At 44.3% G+C, this 19,560-nt stretch overlaps 1 protein-coding gene across 1 annotated transcript; it reads right to left on the reverse strand.

The window, feature by feature from the left end:
• Nucleotides 1-224: 224 nt before the first annotated feature.
• Nucleotides 225-6,440, reverse strand: LOC115123232 (semaphorin-4E-like). The gene is made up of 14 exons (XM_065027153.1): nucleotides 6,333-6,440; nucleotides 5,679-5,818; nucleotides 5,249-5,308; nucleotides 4,998-5,096; nucleotides 4,666-4,765; nucleotides 4,335-4,445; nucleotides 3,960-4,111; nucleotides 3,700-3,875; nucleotides 3,383-3,536; nucleotides 2,362-2,584; nucleotides 2,057-2,175; nucleotides 1,603-1,769; nucleotides 1,431-1,483; nucleotides 225-1,317 (listed from the first exon to the last, which is right to left on the reverse strand). Exons 1-14 carry the CDS (start codon nucleotides 6,436-6,438, stop codon nucleotides 869-871), a joined length of 2,109 nt encoding a protein of 702 aa, XP_064883225.1. The 5' UTR covers nucleotides 6,439-6,440; the 3' UTR covers nucleotides 225-868.
• Between the last annotated feature and the right edge of the window lie 13,120 nt (nucleotides 6,441-19,560).

Here is a 19,560-nt window from a genome sequence, read left to right on the forward strand (position 1 = left end):
AGACTGACAGACTACTAGATTGGTGGAGACTGACTCTGACTACTAGATTGGTGGAGACTGACTCTGACTACTAGATTGGTGGAGACTGACTCTAAATACAGGTATCTGTGATTTGATATAAGATCTAATCATTTAATAATATAGAAAAACACTAGAAAGATACATAATATTTGCAATATATAATATTTATACAAACATAAAAACACAAAATACATTCAACACAAGGATCTTAAGTGGAAAACAATGAGTAAAGAATGGTGCTGGTGATTCTAGGGGTGCTGTCAGTACGACAGAATGGGGTTCAACATTTAATTCAAATGGAAACGCTACTGTACTGAACAACCCGCTGAAAAACGGTGTGATTATTGAGGCCCAGAGGGAGATTGTATGGTTTGTGCTACGCGTGTTTAGTGCGTAGCACACATAGTCACACCCTTATTGAACAGGCCACAGTTCATCACACCCACCAAAATGGGAGCAAACGTACCTCAAAGGCTGTCTAAGAATGGTGAGCACCGTTTGGGGAAACGTGGCTGTCTAATGGCCTTTTTTGCCTTTACCTCCCTTCTCACATCGTATATAGACTTGTTTATACTGTATTATTGACTGTATGTTCATTTTACTCCGTGTGTAACTCTGTATGTGTCGAACTGCTTTGCTTTATCTTGGCCAGGTCGCAATTGTAAATGAGAACTTGTTCTCAACTTGCCTACCTGGTTAAATAAAGGTGAAATAAAAAATAAAATCAAATAAAAAGAATGGTGAGCACCGTTTTGGGGAAACGTGTCATTCAGTACAAACCGTCACGCAACATAGCAAACGTTGAATCGAATTGAACGCACCCCTAGTCTCAGTTATTAGTCCCAGCTCAGATGTCAGACCCAGGGACACAACCAGGGTCTGTTCTCCAGTTGTTGTTGTTGTTCTGGCCGGGTTCTGCTAGGTGAATTCTGGCCCTGAGTCTGACGTGTCCCCTGACACTCCAGAGGACCACAACCCCCAGCAGCACAGACAGCAGAGCCACAGATAACTGCAGGACCAGTAGAGTCTTTGTGGGCTGCAGGATGTAGGCAGCCTCTGTCCTGGTGTAGAGTCGACCTTTGACCTCCTCCAGACTCTGGCAGGTGTACCGGCCAGCGTCTGAAGCTAGGGCACTCACTATCAACAAGTCCTGGCTCAACATCTGGTACCTGTCTCTCAGCTGGAGGGGCTGCTTAGCAAAGTGCCAGCTCACCTGGGCCAGGTTGGATGCTGGTTGGCACGGCAGGTGGATGGAGCTCCCAACATTAAATGGTAATGTAAGTGGCTTCACAGGGACTGAAAATAACACAATGAGGGGGGGGGGGGGTCACTGAATGTCCTTAACTTGGCATGTAGCCTACTTCATGTTGATACATCACAGTATTTCACTAGTTGAGAGATAAACCTACCTGATCGGGGGCACATCGAGGCATCCGCATGTTTAAGGCTTTGGTACATGTTCCTGAAAGATAAAGAGCTACTGTTATTTGAAGGACATATGAAATCATATTTGTTCCAATAGTACATGCAGACAGTGGTTATTCTAGAGTGGGAGTGTTGTAGAGTTGAGCAGGATCCTACCTGGAGCCAGTGGGTAAGTTGAGGACAGATGAGCAGGCTGCTAAGGTGGTGTCCCAGGCACAGTAGGGATCTCTGGCCAGGATACAGTCCAGACAGGACCCATACCGACCACAGTCCCTAACTGGAATCTGGACCACTCCAGACCCTGAGCCTGCATAGAGCTGTCCCTAGAGAAAAACACACACTGACTACTAAACCACCAGTGTTAGCTTCTCATTGGATGACCTGGTGCTATTCATCTTGAACAAGCAGGTAGCCTAGTGGTTAGAGCGTTGGACTAGTAACCGAAATGTTGCAAGATTGAATCCCCGTCCTGACAAGGTAAAAATCAGTCGTTCTGCCCCTGAACAAGGCAGTTAACCCGCTGTTCCCCGGTAGGCTGTCATTGTAAATAACTGGCTTGTCTAGTTAAATAAGAAAATATACTCATAACGTTTTGCACTAAATGTGTTACCGTGCCAGAGGAGAGACGCAGCACTTTGATTGGCTCCAGAGTCTGGAACACCTGGGTCTCTTGGATAATGATGGTGTCACCAGCAGCGTACTGCACAGCCTTCTGCACCGTGCCCTCCTCTGTCAGGGAGCAGGACACGGCAGTTACTCTCTAGAGCCAACACTGACATTGATTGATTTTCTTGGTCAGAAAACAATTCTCATATATACACACAGTACATGAATTCATATATAGACAGTAACAATCACTGCCACAAGCACAGAACAGTGTGAATTTGGATGATAAAGGCTGTGAATAGTCAGTACCTGTTCCAATAAACATAACGTGGTGGTTTTCTCCATCCACGGCCATGACTCTGTCCACAACAATCACCGACAACTTGGCTCCCCTCTGCAGCACCAGTGGCTCCCCGGTCAGTGGAGGTACTGCTCCCTCCAAGAGTGGCTGGTCACGGACGAACTGCAGGGTCTTGTCAGGGAGGTCCAGCGAGTGCTCAATCCCGAGGTCCCGCACAGCATTGGTCATACACTTTAACAACAACACAACCAGAGAGTTGATGAGACCTTTCACGTATACCATAGGTCTATAATTATGACAGAAGCACTCTTAAAGAAGAAGTTACAGGTCTGTGAGAGCCAGAAATCTTGCTTGTTTGTAGGTGACCAAATACTTATTTTCCACCATAATTTGCAAATAAATTCATTAAAAATCCTACAATGTGATTTTCTGGATTCTTTTTTTCTCATTCTGTCTGTCATAGTTGAAGTGTACCTATGATGAAAATTACAGGCCTCTCTCATCTTTTTAAGTGGGAGAACTTGCACAATTGGTGGCTGACTAAATACTTTTTTGCCCCACTGTATACTGTAGGTTTATAATTATGACAGAAGCACTCTTGAAACTAAGCCTGTGTTCCTAATAGCCCCCTATTCCCTATATAGTGCATTCATTTTTACCAGGGCTCATAGGGTTCCTATTCCCTATATAGTGCATTCATTTTTACCAGGGCTCATAGGGTTCCTATTTCCTATATAGTGCATTCATTTTTACCAGGGCTCATAGGGTTCCTATTCCCTATATAGTGCATTCATTTTTACCAGGGCTCATAGGGTTCGGTTCAAAAGTAGTACACTTTGTACAGTAGGGAATAGGAAACCATTTGGGACTCAGCATGAGCGTATTTGCCACATTTGATGAAGTGTTTTGGACAATAATTGTGTACTGTAGAGGAACATAGGTACAACACTGTCACATGACACTCAATGTCTGGAAGTTAATCAATGACCATTTAATTCAGTCACCTATATAAGTCATGTTATTACTCACCGTTCCAGGTCGTGGGACAGGCTCCTCTCCGGTGTGGGTAACCCACCTTGTTTCTGACTCCATTGTCACCGGAGTCATATACCTACCCTCAGAGAAGACTTTCCCAATGTCAGCCACGCTGAACGCACACACAGTGGAGAGATCCGATGTGGTTCTGGAATCATCAAAACACCATTCATTATTCCAACACCACTTCAGAATCTCTCTCATAGAAGGTTCATATTTGAGTAGTATCCCTACAACTGATCATTATTTCACAGATTTGACCGTATGGAATTTCTGCTGGACTGTACTAATAAAGAAATGGTGGAACTCACGTCTGCGGGCTGAAAACAGCGTAAAACACGCTCTTCCTCCAATCCTGGTCTTTCAGGAGGAAGATATCCTGAATGATGGCTGGCAGGCTGGGTTCCAGGGGCACGGGGCAGTCAAGACGGGCCTTCAGGTAGGACGTCCACTTCTGCTGTAAGGTCCTCTGACCACCCAAATCCCCCTGCACACCAACCACAGGGAGGGAGACAGGTGTCAGTGTCGACCATAGTATTGGGAATTAGAACACTAGAACAGATATGTGTACCTTGCAGACCCGTGCCACACGAGAGACCCTGATCTGGGCTGGCAGGTCAAACTCCATGGCCTCCTCACTAAAGAACATATAGACTTTATCGTCGTCCCCATCGAGGTTGTTCATGCTCTCGGGGACGACGTCCAACTGTACGAAGGAGGGCTCTGAAAAAAGGTTTTCTCACAGAGACTGAAAACACAGACTTGGGATCCATTATTTAAAGTATATTGAATAAAGTAAGACATTTAAAATGTCTGTATCTCTCTGTGGAATGTCCATATTCAGGTGTCTGTTTAGCTACGCATCAAGAAATGCATCAACACATTGTCACAGTATTCTGTGGTTGACAGGGAGTACTACATTTAAAACGGAGGGGTTGGAGCTTACTGTTAAGCCAGGAGTGTCTGTGTTCGGTCCTGATAGCCGGGGAGGAATGACGCTGCAACACCTGCTCAGTACCCAGGAAATTCACCGCTGTGGCTGAATATAGTTCTGTCCCTGATTGATGGTTAACAATGACAATCATCAGAACTGAAATCATAAAGACCGTAAAGAAGTGAATGAAGTTAATCAGTAATGTCTTTTACATCACTAACACAACTTTCAGTGTGGGTCCACTTTTTCAACACTTTATTTACAGTTGTTTTATTTATAATAGTGGGTGCACAATTCTACTACTCCGTCCTTGTGGGGAGGTACTGTAGATATCAGAACTCACCAACCATGACCGAGGTTGACCTCTGGAAGGGGTCAAAGGGAACTTTCCCTCGCCCCTCTTCCTTCTTCCCTTCCAGGGTCAACGTTCCGTTTGCGTAGGTCTGTTGGAGAACACAATGCATGTTTGGTTGCGATGTGGAGGTGTACATTAAGGCTGTGATCTGTACTCACTTTGAAAGGTAGTTGGGACTCTCACACACAGACAGAGGTTCGGTGTGCTACATATGTCTGCAGTTAGTTCAGTGTAAACAACCAGAATAGGACAACGGTCCACAGTTACATGATATGTAGTGTGAAACAACAGGTGAGATGTCCTGTCCAGGTTATACTCACCATATAGTCACATGTGGGGTTGTATGCGTTGGTCCCACACACCAACATCCTGCCATCGTGGAGAGCCTGAAGTGTCTTGATGTAGTTTTGACATTCCATCTGGAATAGGATCATGTGGTTTGTTTCTATCAGTATACTGCTTCAGAGAGTTCTCTGAGAGGAGAGATGATCTCTGAGAGGAGAGATGATCTCTGAGAGGAGAGATGATCTCTGAGAGGAGAGATGATCCATCATGCAATCAGTCCACTTACTGAATCTTTTCCCTTGCTCTTGCAGGACGTGTTCTGCTCCTCTGAGACCTGCCAGTAGACCTGCAGCAACAGACAGATTCCCATTAACATACAGCAGGCTCTGAGACCTGCAGCAACAGACAGATTCCCATTAACATACAGCAGGCTCTGAGACCTGCCAGTAGACCTGCAGCAACAGACAGATTCCCATTAACATACAGCAGGCTCTGAGACCTGCAGCAACAGACATATTCCCATTAACATACAGCAGGCTCTGAGACCTGCAGCAACAGACAGATTCCCATTAACATACAGCAGGCTCTGAGACCTGCCAGTAGACCTGCAGCAACAGACAGATTCCCATTAACGTACAGCAGGAATACTCTAGAGACCAGACAATACTGTATGGATGTATTGACATACAAGACATTGATTAGACTGAGTTCCTTACCCCAGCCTTTTTCGAGGAGATGTCCTCAAGGTCCAGAGCGTATACAGCGTCTCTAGCACCAATGAAAAGGACACCCAGGTCCTCTCTCAATATCATCGTTGAATAGTTTGAAATGCCATTCTCTCTGAAAATCTTAGCATCTCAACAGAAAAACAATATGATGACACTTTACTTAGTGGTTGTATGTAGCATTTATAGAACATGTGTTCACAACATCGAGGCATAATGCTCTATGTTTAAATACTTTTAAATATTGTTTAAATACTTTTTATGGGCCTAAATGCTTTTACATAGTCTTTAGGAATGCTGTTACAAATAATATTATGTAGAATACACTCTTAGAAAAGAGGTGATATCTAGAACCAGAAAGGGTTCTTTGGCTGTCTCCCCATGGGAGAACCCTTTGAAGATCCTTTAGTGTTCCAGATAGAACCCGTTCCACAGCGGGTTGTACAAGGATTCTTCATAGGGTTCTCCCATGGGGACAGCCAACGAACCCTTTTGGGTGGCTTTGGATCATATTAGATGATGCTTTATATTGAGAAAAAACATTAGACTAAGCTGCCATATAAGCCTAACTTTAGTTGAGTGGAAAAGATGCATTTCTCTACATGCAAGGATGTAAACAGGCATTGGAGAGAGATAATGGCTTACTGTCATATTGTACGGTCTTCCTAGGGATGCTGGCGAACACTTCACCCAGGGGTATAAGGACCAGGAACAGGACCAAGAAATCCCTCAGGGAAGTGAGAGGAGCCATGATGGTCCTCTTGTCAGCAGCTGTCAATGCTCAATGCAACACACAAGTCTCTTAATGTTGGTGTTGGGCTGCTGTTTATAAAGGATTGACCGTGTGATGTCATAATGCGGGTAATGAGATGTTGTTTATGACATCAAACTGTACACTACAGTGGATTTTGAAATGGATCCACAGTCTGGGCATATTGCTTTCCTTTCTGGCTGCTATTATAATTGTCTCAACTAGATCACCCTCACACACACACAAAACTGTGTAATGATCTGGACAGATTGACCAAAGCTTTTGGATTCTATTTAAACTATACAACTTTTGATCCTGAAACAAGTCCCATATGGTTTAATGGTGGAATGTTGAATTACTCCAGCATTCTAAACTGTGCATTGTTGGGTCACCTACAATAGAATTTCCAGGAGTAGAGTTGGGCTACACATTCTAAGACTGATGATACAATGTACAATCTACATGCCGAGCCAATGCCAGTGTTATCCATAGAAATATGATCTGGATTGCATTTCTATGTTGTCTCTCTCCTCAAATCATTATGACTCTGTACTAGTGATCTGGTTGTCCCTCAATTACACAGCTTTTCCCACCACATACATGGAAGCTCACCTCGAAATCAGCCATGACACCCTTATAACATTGTGCTCTATTGAAATTAAATGTACTTTATGTCTGTGTGTCTGTGGTGTGTATGAGTGTGCGTGTGTTTGTGCATACAAACGACTATGAGTGTGTATGTGTGAGTGTGTGCACTGTGTAAGGGTGATACATGGTTTGTCTAAGGGTGGGAGACAGGGCTACGGCCGTAAATCCACCCAGCCGTTGCCGTGGTGATTTGCTTTTTCTTGGAAACCATAAACATCCCGATGGAGCGACACGCTGCCCTCTGAACGTGGCAAATTAAGTGGCCAGTGTGTGTTTGTGTGTGTGTTGGAGTGCTCAAGGGCATCTGCTTGAGAGCAAGGTATCTGATTGGCTGATGTGAGCAGACAGGTCTAAGAGATCGTTCCTCTCTGTCACTCCATTGGCTGTGTGGGCCGGTGGGAGGGGTTAAAGCTAACGGGCGATAATCCCGTCTAATCCAGAACATTGTTCAACATTAACACAGATGAACTATCAGTGGGGGCCGATGTCCACAATGAACTTCCCCCAACCTCTGAATAAGACTTCAAATAAGTATCTGTAGAATCAATATAAACCCAACCACACACATGTACTCTGTATGTATTATAGATACAGTGTGTCACGTGATGCTGTTGTGGTATAGTTATAGGGCCTCTTCCCTCTTGGGGAGGGGTGTCGGTGACACTTTGCAGTGACACTGGGGAGACAAATGACTTTAACAGGTAATGGAACTGTACTGTGGTAAAGTGAGCATCATTGAGTACCGTGGGAAGCCTCCTCTACCCCTAATTGTGTGAGAAATGGTTGTTCTTTGCCCATTTAGGTGGTTGGTCCAGATTTTCTACACTTAATAAATGATTTAGGATCAGGTTTTCCTACCGTGGTGCCGACCTTCACTAAAGGAAGCTTACTGACACACCTGACCCTAGACCAGAGATGTCTATACCTACCGGGGCTGTAGATACAGGATACATTTTCCTTTTATTTTACTAGGCAATTCAGTTAAGAACAAATTCTTATTTACAATGACGGCCTATGAACAGTGGGTTGTTCAGGGGCAGAACAACAGATTTTTACCTTGTCAGCTCGGGGATTCCATCTAGCAACCTTTTGGTTACTAGTCCAATGCTTGTTCAAGATGAATAGCACCAGGTCATCCAATGAGAAGCTAACACTGGTGGTTTAGTAGTCAGTGTGTGTTTTTCTCTAGGGACAGCTCTATGCAGGCTCAGGGTCTGGAGTGGTCCAGATTCCAGTTAGGGACTGTGGTCGGTATGGGTCCTGTCTGGACTGTATCCTGGCCAGAGATCCCTACTGCCGCCCCATAAATGATATGTTTCAGTAAGTCCCCTCTAGAATGAGATTCCCCTCTATCCTCTCCTCTCCAGGGACCTGATGAGCAGAAGTAGTTGTAGACCTGTCATTGGCTCAGTCTCCCCAGGCTGTCGACTGGAAGAGGAGGATAAGAACCTCCCCTGATGTGGAACACACACCTCATGCTCTATTTTTACCCTTGTGGTGTGTGTGTGTGTGTGAGTGTGTGTGTGTGTAACAGTAATGGTAAGTGTGGATTGTGATCAATAGGCAGGTCGGCCTCTCAGCTTTGTTTCTCAGCCTGAACATGCTTACAGCCCACAGGCCATCTCCAGATAGGAAGAGAGTTGTGTGTGTGTCGGGGGTGATGGTGTTAAAAGCCTATTAATCCATTAGCACCATCTCTCTCTCCCTCCCTCCTTCCCCCTAGTCGCTCTCTCCCTCCCTCCTTCCCCATCGTCTCTCTCCCTCCCTCCCTCCTTCCTTCCCCCTCCCCATCGTCTCTCTCCCTCCTTTCTTCCCCCTCCCCATCGTCTCTCTCCCTCCCTCCTTCCCCCTCCCATCGTCTCTCTCCCTCCCTCCTTCCCCCTCCCCATCGTCTCTCTCCCTCCCTCCTTCCTCCCTCCCCATCGTCTCTCTCCCTCCCTCCTTCCTCCCTCCCCATCGTCTCTCTCCCTCCCTCCCTCCTTCCTCCCTCCCCATCTCTCTCCCTCCCTCCTTCCCCCTCCCCATTGTCTCTCTCCCTCCCTCCTTCCCCATCGCCTCTCTCTCCCTCCCTCCTTCCCCCTCCCCATCGTCTCTCTCTCACTCCCTCCCTCCTTCCCCATCACCTCTCTCTCTCCCTCCCTCCCTCCTTTCCCATCGTCTCTCTCTCTCCCTCCCTCCCTCCCTCCCATCTCTCTCACTCCCTCCTTTCCCCCTTCCCATCATCTTTCTCCCTCCCTCCTTTCCCCCTTCCCATCGTCTGTCTCTCTCTCCCTCTCCTCCCTCCCTCCCTCCCTCCCTCCCTCCTTCCCATCGTCTCTCTCCCTCCCTCCTTCCCATCTCTCTCCCTCCCTCCTTACCCCCTTCCCATTTATCTCTCCCTCCCCATCAATCTCTCCCTCCTTCCCCCCCTCCCCATCTCTCTCTCCCTCCCTCCTTCCTTCCTTCCTTCCTTTCCCCCTCGTCTCTCTCCCTCCCTCCTTCCCCCCTCTTCATCTACAGTGTGGCAAAAAAGTATTTAGTCAGCCACCAATTGTGCACGTTCTCCCACTTAAAAAGATGAGATGAGGCCTGTAATTTTCATCATAGGTACACTTCAACTATGACAGACAAAATGAAAAGAAAAAAATCCAGAAAATCATATTGTACGATTTTTTATGAATTTATTTGCAAATTACGGTGGGAAATATGTATTTGGTCAATAACAAAAGTTTCTCAATACTTTGTTATATACCCTTTGTTGGCAATGACAGAGGTCAAACGTTTTCTGTAAGTCTTCACAAGGTTTTCACACACTGTTGCTGGTATTTTGGCCCATTCCTCCATGCAGATCTCCTCTAGAGCAGTGATGTTTTGGGGCTGTTGCTGGGCAACACAGACTTTCAACTCCCTCCAAAGATTTTCTATGGGGTTGAGATCTGGAGACTGGCTAGGCCACTCCAGGACCTTGAAATGCTTCTTACGAAGCCACTCCGGTGTGTTTGGGATCATTGTCATGCTGAAAGACCCATCCACGTTTCATCTTCAATGCCCTGGCTGATGGAAGAATGTTTTCACTCAAAATCTCACGATACATGGCCCCATTCATTCTTTCCTTTACACGGATCAGTCGTCCTGGTCCCTTTGCAGAAAAACAGCCCCAAAGCATGATGTTTCCACCCCCATGCTTCACAGTAGGTATGGTGTTCTTTGGATGCAACTCAGCATTCTTTGTCCTCCAAACACGACGAGTTGAGTTTTTACCAAAAAGTTATTTTGGTTTCATCTGACCTGACTGGCTAAAGGAGGGGAATACGTCTAGCACTGCAGGATTTGAGTCCCTGGCGGCGTAGTGTATTACTGATGGTAGGCTTTGTTACTTTGGTCCCAGCTCTCTGCAGATCATGTACTAGGTCTCCCCGTGTGGTTCTGGGATTTTTGCTCACCGTTCTTGTGATCATTTTGACCCCACGGGGTGAGATCTTGCGTGGAACCCCAGATCGAGGGAGATTATCAGTGGTCTTGTATGTCTTCCATTTCCTAATAATTGCTCCCACAGTTGATTCAAACAGGTGCCATTAATACAGGTAACAAGTGGAGGACAGAGGAGCCTTTTAAAGAAGAAGTTACAGGTCTGTGAGAGCCAGAAATCTTGCTTGTTTGTAGGTGACCAAATACTTATTTTCCATTATAATTTACAAATAAATTCATAAAAAATCCTACAATGTGATTTTCTGGATTTTTTCCCCCTCATTTTGTCTGTCATAGTTGAAGTGTACCTATGATGAAAATTACAGGCCTCTCTCATCTTTTTAAGTGGGAGAACTTGCACAATTGGTGGCTGACTAAATACTTTTTTGCCCCACTGTATCTCTCCCTCCTTCCCCCCTCCCTATCTATCTCTCCCCTCTTCCTTCCCCCTCCCCATCGTTTCCCTCCCTCCCCCTCCCCATCTATCTCTCTCCCTCCTTCCAACCTCCCCATAGTTTCTCTCCCTCCCCATTATTCTCTCTCCCTCCTTACCCCCTCCCCATCGACCTCTCTCCCTCCCTCCTTCCCCATCCATCTCTCCCTCCTTCCCATCTATCTCTCCCTCCTTCCCCCCTCCCCATCTCTCTCCTTCCTTCCCCCTCCCCATCGTCCCCCTCCTTCCTTCCCCCTCCCATCGTCTCCCTCCCTCCTTCCCATCTATCTCTCATTCCTTCCCCCTCCCCATCGTCTCCCTCCCTCCTTCCCCCTCCCCATCGTCTCCCTCCCTCCTTCCTTCCCCCTCCCTCCTTCCCCATCGTCTACCTCCCTCCTTCCTTCCCCCTCCCTCCTTCCCCATCGTCTCCCTCCCTCCTTCCTTCCCCCTCCCTCCTTCCCCATCGTCTACCGCCCTCCTTCCTTCCCCCTCCTTCCTTCCCCCTCCCCATCGTCTCCCTCCCTCCTTCCCCATCGTCTCCCTCCTTCCTTCCCCCTCCCCATCATCTCCCTCCCTCCTTCCTTCCTTCCCCCTCCCCATCGTCTCCCTCCCTCCTGTTCAAATATCTAGACCAGCTGAATCTATTCCTCTGTGGTATTTAGACCAGCTGAATCTATTCCTCTGTAATATTTAGACCAGCTGAATCTATTCCTCTGTAATATTTAGACCAGCTGAATCTTTTCCTCTGTGGTATTTAGACCAGCTGAATCTATTCCTCTGTGGTATTTAGACCAGCTGAATCTTTTCCTCTGTGGTATTTAGACCAGCTGAATCTATTCCTCTGTAATATTTAGACCAGCTGAATCTATTTCTCTGTGGTATTTAGACCAGCTGAATCTATTCCTCTGTAATATTTAGACCAGCTGAATCTATTCCTCTGTGGTATTTAGACCAGCTGAATCTATTCCTCTGTGGTATTTAGACCAGCTGAATCTATTCCTCTGTAATATCTAGACCAGCTGAATCTAATTCCTCTGTAATATTTAGACCAGCTGAATCTATTCCTCTGTGGTATTTAGACCAGCTGAATCTATTCCTCTGTGGTATTTAGACCAGCTGAATCTATTTCTCTGTAATATTTAGACCAGCTGAATCTTTTCCTCTGTGGTATTTAGACCAGCTGAATCTATTCCTCTGTGGTATTTAGACCAGCTGAATCTATTCCTCTGTGGTATTTAGACCAGCTGAATCTATTTCTCTGTAATATCTAGACCAGCTGAATCTATTCCTCTGTGGTATTTAGACCAGCTGAATCTTTTCCTCTGTGGTATTTAGACCAGCTGAATCTATTTCTCTGTAATATCTAGACCAGCTGAATCTATTCCTCTGTGGTATTTAGACCAGCTGAATCTATTCCTCTGTGGTATTTAGACCAGCTGAATCTATTTCTCTGTAATATCTAGACCAGCTGAATCTATTCCTCTGTGGTATTTAGACCAGCTGAATCTATTTCTCTGTAATATCTAGACCAGCTGAATCTATTCCTCTGTAATATTTAGACCAGCTGAATCTATTCCTCTGTGGTATAGATTCAGCTGGTCTAGATATTACAGAGGAATAGATTCAGCTGGTCTAGATATTACAGAGGAATAGATTCAGCTGGTCTAGATATCAGAAAAAAAAAACATGCAAACAAAACTGACCAAACCTGATTCAACCAATCGTATTCTTGATGAGTAGAAGATGAATTGAATTTGAAGTTAGTGCTGGTCTGGATTAAAAGTGTGCACACCTTGTGGTTCTTCAGGGCCAAGAAAGAACCCTGACTTTACAGATAAGCTCAATCAGAAACCACGGTTTGTGTTTCTAATGTTGTCTGCAACAAGAGGAAACGTAACAACAGTTCACTGTGTGGCCCAACTCAGAGATGAACAGATAACAAGTCTGGGAAACTAAAGATAATTCAGTCGGATGTTATCAAATGAAAATATACCATTACCAGTGTTTATGTCTGACAAGTAGGATAGGACTCATTCATAACGCTGGACATTTAGATACATAGCAAGACCTTGTATGAATGAAAAACAAACTAACACAACCATGTTTGTTGTGGTTAATATCTGATTTCTATGGTTAATATCTGATTTCTATGGTTAATATCTATGGTTCATTTCTAAACAGAGCAGATTTGGAGACTGAGATATGAAGGGAGAACAGAAGAATAGCAGAGCAGCCAGGGAGGCAGTTCAAGGTATTTGGGGATCTTGAAAACAAAACAGGACATGCCAACAGAATGTAATCCACCTACTGCATCACTTGCCTGCTATAGACACCAGACAAATAGGCCCTCCTCCTCTGATGGTGAAAACCCTTTCCCCCATCTTTGTTCTGTCACATTCTCCATCTCCCCTTACCACCTCCCCCCTCTCTCTCATTTACTCTCACATTAACCTTGTCCTCCCCATCCATCTCTCTTGTTAACCATTACCCCCCTTTATCCCTCTTTCTAAACCATCTGTCCCCTCTCCTCCCTTCCCCTCCCTCCCTCCTCTCTGGTCCAGGTGTCTGTTCTGTTAAAATCCAATCCCCTCTCCTTTTAAACCCATTCTTCCATTTCACTCCCCTCCTGCAATACTGCAGCACCCAAACTCACTCCTCCTTCTGTGTGTGCTCTCTCCACACATACGAATGCACGCACACACACACACACTCTCTCTTTCACCCCTCCTCCCATGTGCTCTCCACACACTCACCCCTCCTCCCATGTGCTCTCTCCACACACACACACCTCCCTCCCCATATACACACCTACACACAATCCCCCCCCCCCTATATTTTTCCATCAGAGCCTCTCCAGGGTCATTACTGAGCTGAAAGAGACACACACACAAACACCAGCAGAGCCTGAGGTTTAACTAAAACTGACCCTCCAATCAAACTGGGGTTTAACTAAAACTGACCCTCCAATCAAACTGGGGTTTAACTAAAACTGACCCTCCAATCACACTGGGGTTTAACTAAAACTGACCCTCCAATCACACTGGGGTTTTAACTAAAACTGACCCTCCAATCACACTGGGGTTTAACTAAAACTGACCCTCCAATCACACTGGGGTTTAACTAAAACTGACCCTCCGATCACACTGGGGTTTAACTAAAACTGACCCTCCAATCACACTGGGGTTTAACTAAAACTGACCCTCCAATCAAACTGGGGTTTAACTAAAACTGACCCTCCATTCACACTGGGGTTTAACTAACACCGACCCTCCAATCACACTGGGGTTTAACTAAAACTGACCCTCCAATCAAACTGGGGTTTAACTAACACCGACCCTCCAATCACACTGGGGTTTAACTAACACCGACCCTCCAATCACACTGATAAGTACCACTAGAATAGTATACTGGCCAGGTCAGTCTGATGTCTATGTCATGGCTCAGAGTTGAAGTGTGTGTATAGTATCAATAGGTCAGACCCAGGGACAGATATCTCCTGATCCAGGGCCTGTCTTTACAACACATACAAACACTCATTATGGAAAGAAACCAGATATCTCCTGATCCAGGGCCTGTCTTTACAACACATACAAACACTCATTATGGAAAGAAACCAGATATCTCCTGATCCAGGGCCTGTCTTTACAACACATACAAACACTCATTATGGAAAGAAACCAGATATCTCCTGATCCAGGGCCTGTCTTTACAACACATACAAACACTCATTATGGAAAGAAACCAGATATCTCCTGATCCAGGGCCTGTCTTTACAACACATACAAACACTCATTATGGAAAGAAACCAGATATCTCCTGATCCAGGGCCTGTCTTTACAACACATACAAACACTCATTATGGAAAGAAACCAGATATCTCCTGATCCAGGGCCTGTCTTTACAACACATACAAACACTCATTATGGAAAGAAACCAGATATCTCCTGATCCAGGGCCTGTCTTTACAACACATACAAACACTCATTATGGAAAGAAATCAGATATCTCCTGATCCAGGGCCTGTCTTTACAACACATACAAACACTCATTATGGAAAGAAACCAGATATCTCCTGATCCAGGGCCTGTCTTTACAACACATACAAACACTCATTATGGAAAGAAACCAGATATCTCCTGATCCAGGGCCTGTCTTTACAACACATACAAACACTCATTATGGAAAGAAATCAGATATCTCCTGATCCAGGGCCTGTCTTTACAACACATACAAACACTCATTATGGAAAGAAACCAGATATCTCCTGATCCAGGGCCTGTCTTTACAACACATACAAACACTCATTATCTTTATCCAGGGCCTGTCTTTACAACACATACAAACACTCATTATGGAAAGAAACCAGATATCTCCTGATCCAGGGCCTGTCTTTACAACACATACAAACACTCATTATGGAAAGAAATCAGATATCTCCTGATCCAGGGCCTGTCTTTACAACACATACAAACACTCATTATGGAAAGAAACCAGATATCTCCTGATCCAGGGCCTGTCTTTACAACACATACAAACACTCATTATGGAAAGAAACCAGATATCTCCTGATCCAGGGCCTGTCTTTACAACACATACAAACACTCATTATGGAAAGAAACCAGATATCTCCTGATCCAGGGCCTGTCTTTACAACACATACAAACACTCATTATGGAAAGAAACCAGATATCTCCAGGGCCTGTCTTTACAACACATACAAACACTCAGGAAACCAGCCTGTCTTTACAACACATACAAACACTCATTATGGAAAGAAACCAGATATCTCCTGATCCAGGGCCTGTCTTTACAACACATACAAACACTCATTATGGAAAGAAACCAGATATCTCCTGATCCAGGGCCTGTCTTTACAACACATACAAACACTCATTATGGAAAGAAACCAGATATCTCCTGATCCAGGGCCTGTCTTTACAACACATACAAACACTCATTATGGAAAGAAACCAGATATCTCCTGATCCAGGGCCTGTCTTTACAACACATACAAACACTCATTATGGAAAGAAACCAGATATCTCCTGATCCAGGGCCTGTCTTTACAACACATACAAACACTCATTATGGAAAGAAACCAGATATCTCCTGATCCAGGGCCTGTCTTTACAACACATACAAACACTCATTATGGAAAGAAACCAGATATCTCCTGATCCAGGGCCTGTCTTTACAACACATACAAACACTCATTATGGAAAGAAACCAGATATCTCCTGATCCAGGGCCTGTCTTTACAACACATACAAACACTCATTATGGAAAGAAACCAGATATCTCCTGATCCAGGGCCTGTCTTTACAACACATACAAACACTCATTATGGAAAGAAACCAGATATCTCCTGATCCAGGGCCTGTCTTTACAACACATACAAACACTCATTATGGAAAGAAACCAGATATCTCCTGATCCAGGGCCTGTCTTTACAACACATACAAACACTCATTATGGAAAGAAACCAGATATCTCCTGATCCAGGGCCTGTCTTTACAACACATACAAACACTCATTATGGAAAGAAACCAGATATCTCCTGATCCAGGGCCTGTCTTTACAACACATACAAACACTCATTATGGAAAGAAACCAGATATCTCCTGATCCAGGGCCTGTCTTTACAACACATACAAACACTCATTATGGAAAGAAACCAGATATCTCCTGATCCAGGGCCTGTCTTTACAACACATACAAACACTCATTATGGAAAGAAACCAGATATCTCTGATCCAGGGCCTGTCTTTACAACACATACAAACACTCATTATGGAAAGAAACCAGATATCTCCTGATCCAGGGCCTGTCTTTACAACACATACAAACACTCATTATGGAAAGAAACCAGATATCTCCTGATCCAGGGCCTGTCTTTACAACACATACAAACACTCATTATGGAAAGAAACCAGATATCTCCTGATCCAGGGCCTGTCTTTACAACACATACAAACACTCATTATGGAAAGAAACCAGATATCTCTGATCCAGGGCCTGTCTTTTACAACACATACAAACACTCATTATGGAAAGAAACCAGATATCTCCTGATCCAGGGCCTGTCTTTACAACACATACAAACACTCATTATGGAAAGAAACCAGATATCTCCTGATCCAGGGCCTGTCTTTACAACACATACAAACACTCATTATGGAAAGAAACCAGATATCTCCTGATCCAGGGCCTGTCTTTACAACACATACAAACACTCATTATGGAAAGAAACCAGATATCTCCTGATCCAGGGCCTGTCTTTACAACACATACAAACACTCATTATGGAAAGAAACCAGATATCTCCTGATCCAGGGCCTGTCTTTACAAACACTCATTATGGAAAGAAACCAGATATCTCCTGATCCAGGGCCTGTCTTTACAACACATACAAACACTCATTATGGAAAGAAACCAGATATCTCCTGATCCAGGGCCTGTCTTTACAACACATACAAACACTCATTATGGAAAGAAACCAGATATCTCCTGATCCAGGGCCTGTCTTTACAACACATACAAACACTCATTATGGAAAGAAACCAGATATCTCCTGATCCAGGGCCTGTCTTTACAACACATACAAACACTCATTATGGAAAGAAACCAGATATCTCCTGATCCAGGGCCTGTCTTTACAACACATACAAACACTCATTATGGAAAGAAACCAGATATCTCCTGATCCAGGGCCTGTCTTTACAACACATACAAACACTCATTATGGAAAGAAACCAGATATCTCCTGATCCAGGGCCTGTCTTTACAACACATACAAACACTCATTATGGAAAGAAACCAGATATCTCCTGATCCAGGGCCTGTCTTTACAACACATACAAACACTCATTATGGAAAGAAACCAGATATCTCCTGATCCAGGGCCTGTCTTTACAACACATACAAACACTCATTATGGAAAGAAACCAGATATCTCCTGATCCAGGGCCTGTCTTTACAACACATACAAACACTCATTATGGAAAGAAACCAGATATCTCCTGATCCAGGGCCTGTCTTTACAACACATACAAACACTCATTATGGAAAGAAACCAGATATCTCCTGATCCAGGGCCTGTCTTTACAACACATACAAACACTCATTATGGAAAGAAACCAGATATCTCCTGATCCAGGGCCTGTCTTTACAACACATACAAACACTCATTATGGAAAGAAACCAGATATCTCCTGATCCAGGGCCTGTCTTTACAACACATACAAACACTCATTATGGAAAGAAACCAGATATCTCTGATCCAGGGCCTGTCTTTACAACACATACAAACACTCATTATGGAAAGAAACCAGATATCTCCTGATCCAGGGCCTGTCTTTACAACACATACAAACACTCATTATGGAAAGAAACCAGATATCTCCTGATCCAGGGCCTGTCTTTACAACACATACAAACACTCATTATGGAAAGAAACCAGATATCTCCTGATCCAGGGCCTGTCTTTACAACACATACAAACACTCATTATGGAAAGAAACCAGATATCTCCTGATCCAGGGCCTGTCTTTACAACACATACAAACACTCATTATGGAAAGAAACCAGATATCTCCTGATCCAGGGCCTGTCTTTACAACACATACAAACACTCATTATGGAAAGAAACCAGATATCTCCTGATCCAGGGCCTGTCTTTACAACACATACAAACACTCATTATGGAAAGAAACAGATATCTCTCCTGATCCAGGGCCTGTCTTTACAACACATACAAACACTCATTATGGAAAGAAACCAGATATCTCCTGATCCAGGGCCTGTCTTTACAACACATACAAACACTCATTATGGAAAGAAACCAGATATCTCCTGATCCAGGGCCTGTCTTTACAACACATACAAACACTCATTATGGAAAGAAACCAGATATCTCCTGATCCAGGGCCTGTCTTTACAACACATACAAACACTCATTATGGAAAGAAACCAGATATCTCCTGATCCAGGGCCTGTCTTTACAACACATACAAACACTCATTATGGAAAGAAACCAGATATCTCCTGATCCAGGGCCTGTCTTTACAACACATACAAACACTCATTATGGAAAGAAACCAGATAGATCCAGGGCCTGTCTTTATACAAACACTGGAAAGAAACCAGATATCTGATCCAGGGCCTGTCTTTACAACACATACAAACACTCATTATGGAAAGAAACCAGATATCTCCTGATCCAGGGCCTGTCTTTACAACACATACAAACACTCATTATGGAAAGAAACCAGATATCTCCTGATCCAGGGCCTGTCTTTACAACACATACAAACACTCATTATGGAAAGAAACCAGATATCTCCTGATCCAGGGCCTGTCTTTACAACACATACAAACACTCATTATGGAAAGAAACCAGATATCTCTGATCCAGGGCCTGTCTTTACAACACATACAAACACTCATTATGGAAAGAAACCAGATATCTCCTGATCCAGGGCCTGTCTTTACAACACATACAAACACTCATTATGGAAAGAAACCAGATATCTCCTGATCCAGGGCCTGTCTTTACAACACATACAAACACTCATTATGGAAAGAAACCAGATATC

The sequence above is a fragment of the Oncorhynchus nerka genome, linkage group LG14, assembly GCF_034236695.1.
Source record: "Oncorhynchus nerka isolate Pitt River linkage group LG14, Oner_Uvic_2.0, whole genome shotgun sequence".
Classification (NCBI taxonomy): domain Eukaryota; kingdom Metazoa; phylum Chordata; class Actinopteri; order Salmoniformes; family Salmonidae; genus Oncorhynchus; species Oncorhynchus nerka.

Bases quoted from the DNA above. Each gene is read 5' to 3' on its own strand.
- LOC115123232 (XM_065027153.1), bottom strand. From the start codon at position 6,438: ATGGCTCCTCTCACTTCCCTGAGGGATTTCTTGGTCCTGTTCCTGGTC. The intron at 2,176-2,361 runs GTACTGACTATT...GCTCCCTGACAG, and splicing joins CGTTATGTTTATTGGAACAG to AGGAGGGCACGGTGCAGAAG. The intron at 1,770-2,056 runs GTAACACATTTA...GTTTTTCTCTAG, and splicing joins TGCGTCTCTCCTCTGGCACG to GGACAGCTCTATGCAGGCTC.